The sequence below is a fragment of the Arachis ipaensis genome, chromosome B10 (assembly GCF_000816755.2).
Source record: "Arachis ipaensis cultivar K30076 chromosome B10, Araip1.1, whole genome shotgun sequence".
Classification (NCBI taxonomy): domain Eukaryota; kingdom Viridiplantae; phylum Streptophyta; class Magnoliopsida; order Fabales; family Fabaceae; genus Arachis; species Arachis ipaensis.
The window spans coordinates 132,967,261-132,976,244 of record NC_029794.2 but is presented as its reverse complement, the minus strand read 5'-3'; the positions used below and the strand labels follow the sequence as shown (position 1 = coordinate 132,976,244).

Sequence of the window (8,984 nt, the reverse complement as noted above, 5' to 3'; positions counted from 1 at the left end):
GTTTGTAATTTCATTCTATTGTTTAAAGTTTAAATTTTATTAAATAAATAATTTTATTTAATTATTTAACAACATGATTATTTAGATAAATTTGAATTATAGATACGCAAATTTTAGTATAATATAATATGGCATGTGAATACATCAAAACTATACTGGATGCCATGTGAATAATCTGTCGAAGACCAATAAGAGCAAGAAGTCATTTTATTTTATTACAAAAATATTCAACACCTAACACATTTAACTACTCGACACAAATCACAGTTAAGACACTACCACAAACTACTGCAACCAGTCAACCAGCAGTCAAACACTTGCTTACCATTTGTTCCTTCAGATCTGATCACTTCTCTTCAGAAACATGGCTGCCGAAGCTGTTTTGTCTTCCGTTCTTAGTGTTGTTTTTGACAGGATGTCCTCCCCTGAAGTTGTTAACTGGATCAAAGGGAAGAAGCTTACTCAGAACCTGATTGAAAGGTTGAAGACTAATCTTTATGTTGTTCGAGCCTTTCTCATCGATGCTGAGCAGAAGCAGATCAAGGAGACACCTGTCAAGGACTGGCTTCATAGTCTCAAACATGCCATGTATGTTGCTGATGACTTGCTCGATGAAGTCTTCACCAAAGCTGCCACTCAGAAGGATCCAGGTACCTTCCTCTCTCGTTTCTCTGGTATTCTCAATTTGCAAGATCGGGATGTAGCAAACAGGATGGAGGAAGTCATTGATAGGATTGAGTCTCTTGTGAATCAAAAAGACACTCTTGGTCTGAGAGAGATTCCTAAGGAGAACATGTCATGGAGGATCACTACATCTCTAGTTGAAACATCTGATGTATGTGGCAGGGAAGAAGACAAGGAGGCGATAGTAAAACTGTTGTTGGATGATGATGGTGATGATACTGGTGGTCATAGTGATGTATCTGTGATTCCCATTGTGGGCATGGGTGGGATAGGAAAGACTACTTTGGCCCAATTGGTTTACCAGGATGGCAAAGTGAAGGAGAATTTTGATTTTCAAGCTTGGATTTGTGTGTCAGAAGAGTTTGATGTTTTCAAGGTCACCAAGACTATAATCGAGGCAATAACTAAAAGTTTTTGCAGCTTGACAGATTTGAATTTGCTTCAGCATGATTTAAAAGAAAAGTTGTCAAGGAAGAAGTTCTTTGTTGTCTTGGACGATGTATGGAGTGAAAGTTACGAAGATTGGGATAAACTTCTAAAACCTTTTCGAAAAGGGGTTAAGGGAAGTAAAATTCTCATAACAACTAGAAGTAAAAGAGTGGCTTCTGTGGTGCAAACTGTTTCACCTTATGAACTGAGCTTATTGTCTGAGGAAGATTGTTGGTTGGTGTTTTCAAAACATGCACGACTCTCAACTGGTTCTATGGAGAATTCAACCTTGAAAAAAGTTGGCAGAGATCTTGTAAAGAAGTGTGATGGATTGCCCTTGGCAGCTCAAGCCCTTGGAGGTTTATTGCGTGGAAATTCTGATTTCAAGGATTGGAATCATTTATTGAAGAGTGAGATCTGGGAACTCTCCGATGATAAGATAAAGGTTGTTCCTGCGTTAAGAATCAGTTATTACTATCTTCCTTCATATTTAAAGGAGTGCTTTGTTTATTGTTCTTTGTATCCCAAAGACTATGTTGGCAATGATGTTTGCTGGAGAATTCTATTTCAGAGCTGAAGAGCTTGAGAATGCAGTTGAGGTTGATATTAAAACTCGCCATTTGTCACATAATGCCAAAGGCAATTATCCAATCTCAAAACTTTTGGGAGTTTGTGACCGAGTAAAACACACAAGGACATTTCTTGGACTCAATTTGAAGCGAGAGATTCCATTTAACATGGGAAATGCACCGTGTATCTTGTTGTCAAAGTTGAAGTACCTGAGGGCTTTGTCGTTCAATTGCTTTCCTCTCAAGTCATTGCCTGATTCAATAGGCGAGTTGATTCATTTGCGTTACTTGGATTTGTCTCGGACCGACATCATGACATTGCCCGATACACTTTGCAACTTGTACAATTTACAGACATTGAAGCTGGTTCTATGTAAGAAACTAAAAGCCCTTCCTGTTGGCATGATAGATCTTACAAACTTAAGTTACCTTGATATTCGCGGGACTCCTTTGCATGAGATGCCGGAAGGCATGAGCAAATTGACAAGTTTGCAGGTTTTAAGCAACTATGTTGTCGGGAAGCGTGAAGGGAACAAGATTAATGAATTGGGAGCACTTGCAAATCTACACCAAACAATTTGGATTGACAAATTGGAGAATGTGGTCAATAGCAGCGAAGCATTGGAGGCAAGAATGTTTGAGAAGGATGGCATTGAATGTTTGCTCTTGGAGTGGTCGCCAGATGAATATGAGAATACAGTTGATTCACAAATTGAAAGAGATATACTTGAAAAGTTACAACCTCATAGTAATTTGAAACAACTAGAAATTTGGGGTTACAGGGGTACAACATTTCCAGATTGGTTGGGACATTGTTCTTACCGCAACATCACCCAAATAACACTGGGCGGTTTTTTTTCGGATTATTTCAAGAATTGTTGTATGCTTCCTTCACTTGGACAGTTGCCCTCTTTGAAGCACCTGGACATTGCAAAGTTTGAAAGGCTTGCTATTGTGGGGGCTGAGTTTTACCGAAATGATGAATCTTGTCTGGAGACTCCATTTCCAATGCTTGTAACTCTTACATTTGAGTCAATGCCTTGCTGGGAGGAATGGCGTTCGTCGGAGTTCAATGCATTTCCTCGACTTAGGAAGCTTATCATAAGGATTGTCCCATGTTGAGAGGAGATTTGCCAAATCAACTTCCATCTTTGAAAAGTCTTACTATTCAGAATTGCGAGCAGCTCAGTTGTTGTGTTCCAAGAGCTCCCGCGATTACCTCTTTACGCATGGAAGGAAGCAATGAAATGAGAATTGGGGAGCTACCTCCTTTGCTGGATAAGGTATCAATTAATGGAAAGCATCAAGTGGAGTCGGTGATGGAGGCCATTACGCAAACCAAACTCACTTGCCTCAGATATTTATCCATCTCAGATTGTTCATCGCACGTATTGTTTCCAGTGAGTAGTATTCCCGCATCACTACAAGAGCTGACGATATTGGATTGCAACAAATTAGAATTTGAAATGGAAGGCCAACACCACTCATTGCATAAACTAAGGATACAGAACAGCTGTGATTCGGCTACATCCTTCTCGCTGGATTGCTTTCCAAATCTCGTGCGTGTTCAAATCAGCGAGTGTGAAAAGATGCAGTCTGTCGTGGTGTCACGCTCTCTTTCATGTCTCCGTTCTTTAGTGATAAATTCTTGTGGGAGTTTGAAATCCCTGCAGACGCTATGGATGGCATCACCTCAGCTAGAAGATCTCTCATTACGTGGTTGCCCAGAGATTGATTTGTGTGCTACAGGGGATCCACAGCGTAGCTTGAGAGATCTTACCATCAGCTACTGCGAGAAACAACTCAGCTGTGTAGCATCGCAGTTTCATGGGCTTACTCATCTTTCTATTAAAGGTGAATATATTTTTTTTTGGTGTCTTATTGAAGGTGAATATGAGAATGTGAAGTGTCTCCCTAAGGAAGGTTGGTTGCCTGCCACCCTTGAGTCTCTCAGACTGGATGGCATTAAAAGTGTGGAGATGTTGGAATGCAAGGGACTTGCCCACCTCACCTCCCTCCAACAATTATCTATTTATGATTGTTCCAATTTGGAGAACATTGACGGAGAAAAGCTGCCTGCCTCTCTGTTACAACTCATCATCAAGGGAAGCCCTTTGTTGGGTAAACTGTGTGAGATGAAGGACCCGCAGGTTTGGCCCAAAATTTGCCACATCCCCGCCATTCAAGTTGATGACAGATGGATTTGGTAATCCAACAACTTCAACAGGTAATTCTTTCTATCTCACACAACAATATTCTGTGTTGCTGAGTCAATAGTTTTCGTTCTTCATTCTGTTTCACAATATTGTTATTCTTCATTTTTATTAATGTCTTGTATCATTCATACAGCTTTTCCATGGAATCCAACAAGAGATAACTTGTGCAGTTACAATTTTGCTTTTGATGCATCAATAGTATTCAATCATTGTGATACTCAGAAGAATTCTGAGAAACAAGACAATGATAATAACTGCAACAGAGGAAGGTTCTTGAGGAGATAAGTGGTTAGGAAACCTCATGACTAAAGTGGTATGGATGGCTGAATTTTAAATCATTTCGTTAAATTTGTATATCACCTGAGAAAGAATATCTACTTTATAATGTTAGAATAACTTTGATTACTCAAAATATGAAAATTTGTATGTGGTGGTTGAAACTTTCTTGCACAAAGCAACTGAGCAACCAGGGCCAATCATGGACACAATCCAAGAGATTCAAGAGTCGCATGGCACACTGATTGATATAGAGCGGAGCCCCAATGAACTTCATCAACTGTTCTTGGACATGGCTGTTTTGGTCCAATCACATGGTAAGCAACTCAATGACATAGAGAGCCACGTGGCAAGAGCCAATTCGTATGTCTGTGGTGGGTCGAGCCGTTCCAGTTTGCAAGGAAGAATACCGGAAGTCCACCTTCATTGCCATCATAATATTGATCATTTTCATATTGATTATTGTCCAGTCACCAAAATAAAAATATTGATTATTGTCCTTCTTATTGATCATTACCATATTTACCTTTTAAATTTCGGTTCATGTGTATGTTACACTCTAAAATTCTTCCAAACCATCTGATAATAAATTTCAGGCACATGAACTAAAGTTTAGCAGATAAATTTAGTTTTGCTTTAGTTAATGGGATATTGATTGGTGGCTATGAACAAATTGGACTAATTCAAAACCTTATCAAGAGAAATCAAGTCAACATATTCTGTCACTGTGTCACATAACCATTCCATTGAAAAATAATACCTTGTTTGTTTTTCTGGAACCTACCCTTTTGAAGATTTAGACTTTCATGTTCATGGTCTGGAAGGTTATATTTGTAGTGAAATAAGAGTGCCAAAAATTCACAAATGAAAAGTATAGGGAATTCAGAATATTAAAATGGTTAAAGAATGAAAAGGGAATGAATTAAGATGATGATGAAGACAATCTTGAAGAATGCCATAGTCTGTCCACTTGCATTCACTAACCTTCTCCATTAGTTGACAGCAGATCCTTATTATTGGGGTTTAATTCATCAATACCCACTCTAATCTCTGCCATTATTTTTCCTTCTTGGAAGATTTATGTTGGCACATTCTTTTGCATGCATGTATTTTGTTTTGGGATTTTAAAAAATTTCTTTACATGTATAACGTGCTATAAATATTGTTGAATTACCTTGCTTGGAGTTATATATTGGAGGAATGAGATTAATTGTTTTGCGCCCTTAAAAAGTGACCCAACAGTGGGAGGATGATGTCAGCGATGATTTCTCTCTTCAGCTGAGGAGAGAGCTGAAAAGCAATACCGAAAGAATTAAACATTCTGCTTGCTACGATTCGGTTGATAAAAGTGTCATGAGTTAGGTACTTGACTTTGTTGGTGTTTCCTTTTGTGGAAAAGAAACGAAAGCTATATGCCTTTTCTTTTAGTAGATGTAAGACAGTGAGGCAGAACATAAGGACTTAAGTTGTTATTTCTGAAGAACATCTAGATACAAGTATTGTTTGTACTTTAATTGTATTTTATTTCATAAGTTTTAAACTGGGTCACAATCCCTTGGGCTGCGTTTGTTTTCTGAGAACAGGATAGGACAAGACTCTGAGAATAGGATAGGACAACACAAGATTTTGTGTTTTTATATTCTATTTGGTGATAAACTATAACAAATTATGAAAATCCAATTTATTCTCATTTTTTTTCAATCAAAAATTTGAGATGAAAAATATAATAATAAAAATTATAATTATAAAAAATTAACAAGAATAATAAAAGAAAAAATGAAAAATAAGTTGTGTCTTTTGTTAGCGTCTCCGTGTCTTTTCTATCAGGATAGACACAAAATACTAATTTAGTATCTCTAGACACATTGTCTCTGTCCATATATGTCAAACACGATTTTATGTCTCTGTGTCCCTCACTGTCCTGTGTTTGTAAACAAACGCAGATTGCCATTAATAACTGGTGAATGTGGAGTTGCATTTCACTTTCTTGTTATCACTGTTCAGTCTGCAGAAACTAGCTTGTGGGTATCTGAATTCAACAACCCAAGGAATTTGAATGCCAATGTCCCAAGTTAGTTTTACTAAAAAGTCAAAAAGTGACTACCTACTCGTATGCTTTGGAAGAACTTTCTACATCGGAAACACTTGAGTTATGGGCTTATAGACCATGATAATTTTGAGTTCTTCACCATTAAAGAGAAAGAGAAAAAAAAATTAAGATAGAAAAATTCTTCTATAGTTTTGAGTTCTTGTTATCACTATTCTTACAACACAATTATATTACCATAGAGAATAGCATTTATATAATCAATCTAGTATTAGTCTCATAATTTTACATATTAAATTATCTAATTTAAAAAATATATATAGTATAAAAATATTAATTCATATCAATGATCTAAATTCTAATATTACATATTTTATTTGAAAAATAAATTTTATATTACAAAAATTAATTTATCTATCAATCTATAAAAAAAGAACCATTCTATCTCAAAAAAATTTTAAATAATAACAATTCTTAATGATCAAAATGTTCAATTTAAAGTTTTTTAGGAATCAATTTAAATGTTTATTTTTTTAAATAACTAACCATCATAAACAAATTGTGAAATAATTCATTTCTATTTTTTCACAACGATTTTGTATAATTAAAATTCTTCAGAAAAATTGAATTATTTTTTTTAAGAAAAAACAAAGATAAAGAAAGTAGAAAACCTCTTTATTTATGTGAGAGAAAAAAATAATAGAGAAAGTCTATTAATGGGGTGAAATAAAATGTTAAAGTTATAACTAAAGTTTTAACTTTTAACACCAAAGAGTAAAATTCAAAGCGATTATTCATATTTAACACATATATTAAAATAATTTTTGAAATTTTAATAACACCAATAATATTAAAACAAGAATACATCAGTTAATCTCTAATTCTAAACACATAATTATTATAATTTAAATCTCGTATTTTAATATATATGGTCAATCTCAATGATTACTCTGAGATTTACTCAAAACTAAAATTAGAAAATTACACAAACATATATACATACACTAATTTATAAAAAGAAGTAAATTTAGTAATCCATAATTGAGTTATAAGAAAGTGAATATGATTTAATGATGTACATTTCTAAACAAATAAAATAGCATTACAAAGAGAGCATCTATGCTTCAGTTCCTCCAAAGACCACTCTCTCTTCCATTTGTTCTCACCATATTCCTCTTCTTCACGTGGATCTCCCTCCATTTTCACACTGCTTCCAAAGCTTCTTCCTCTTCCCTGCATTGGACTGCCATACATCATATTAACCTCAACTTGCTCAGATTTCGATCTGGAATTCCTTCCAAGATTTTGAAAGATGAATGTGGTTGGCTCCTTGATCCATTGTCTCTTGCCTATGCTTCTAGAATTTCAGGTCTTTAATTTTTTCTAATTTTTTTAAATTATTTTATACTTACAATACATTAAAAAATTAATATTTTTTTTATCTATTATTATTTGAAAGTAATATATGTAAACTAAAAATTAATTACTAAATTAATCATTATATATTTATATCTTCATATAAATTAATTCACTTATTTTTTAAACTAAATAATCAAGTACTACAACAATCAACCTAAAATATTAGAATAATTAAACATACTCTTAAAATAGGATCATAATTTTTCGAGTAATATTAGGTAACCGTTTTTCTTTTAGTTTATATCAATTAATTTCTTTAAAATTATTTTTTTATCTTAAAAGTTAAAATTTATACTCTAAATTATAAATTGAGAAAATTTAGAAGCAGCACTTTTATTAAAATTTAGTCATCACTTAACCATCAAAAGAAAAATGAGTAATCCTACATTATTAGATGTCATCTCACACTACTAAAAATATTGATGATGGCTATACATAACAAATTCCGCTGTTCCCCTAGCACTTCTCATATAAATTATAACTTTTAAATTATAAACTTAAATATTAACATTCATTGATATTAACTAACTAAAAGTTATTTTTCTCTATTTTCTCTAATTTTTTAGGTGGAGCTATCACTTGTGTTATGCAGGAGAAATCCGACCAAAAAAGTTAAGAGGAAATCATAGACACTATATTATTATAACGAAATACTTGTTATTTGGGGTGCTATGACTAGATATATAGGGTAAGTTACTCCATTAATTTTTAGAGTACTATATACATTTGTTCTGCCATACATCATAAATATGTATGGGAAATTAAGTTTATATATATTACACCTGTGTTCTATTACTCCTCATTTCTTATCCATGCATGATAATAGTTCACATATCATACATCATCTAACATCATTTAGTTTTTTTTTTTTTTACTAAAAACAGGAAGACTCGAATCCTCAATCTCTTAAGTGAGTATGAAAAGATTATGTCATTTAAGATATAATTAATTGGCATATATAATCTAATTTGTTAACTATGTATAAATTCAATTGCATCTATATAAATGAAATGTTTTAAAAATATTATATTAATTAAATTGTATTTTACATTTTATACGTGTAATCCTTTGAATTAAAAAAATAAGGGTCTTGTGGTTTCAACTTTCAATCACCAAAGAAATGTTATATTATTTTATTTCAAACCGTATGAAATATAACTAAAACATGAGATGGAGTTCACTAAAAATAGTAATACTAGTAAAAACTCATTTCTTCTAAGGTATAAACATTTCAGCTAATATTTTACAAATAATAATATATTTAAGCAATGTTTTAAAATTGAATTTAGCCGTAAGTCAAACTAATTTAACTTTTATCACTTGGTGATTAATAAAAGAGGATTA

General features: G+C 33.4%; 1 protein-coding gene and 1 long non-coding RNA gene across 11 annotated transcripts in view; both read left to right on the top strand.

Moving 5' to 3' along the window:
* The window catches only part of LOC107622230 (putative disease resistance RPP13-like protein 1), a 34,973-nt gene that overhangs the window by 8,622 nt on the left and 17,367 nt on the right, over positions 1-8,984 (top strand). For 2 of the 10 annotated variants that reach the window (XR_002356547.1, XR_002356549.1), the window contains exons 2-3: positions 3,570-3,909; positions 4,032-4,211. Coding sequence is in view for 4 of the 10 variants with exons in the window: in XM_021114796.1 (XP_020970455.1) it covers positions 3,570-3,892 (323 nt within the window). In the remaining 6 variants the exon portion in view is untranslated. Of the gene's footprint in view, positions 1-3,569; positions 3,910-4,031; positions 4,717-8,984 lie in introns of those variants that run through there. The other 8 variants (XR_002356550.1, XM_021114797.1, XR_002356548.1 and 5 more) reach the window with 7 other exon arrangements.
* LOC107622235 lies at positions 5,385-6,237 on the top strand. Its single transcript, XR_001616140.2, has 2 exons — positions 5,385-5,738; positions 6,118-6,237. It is a non-coding gene; the product is annotated as an uncharacterized LOC107622235 (long non-coding RNA).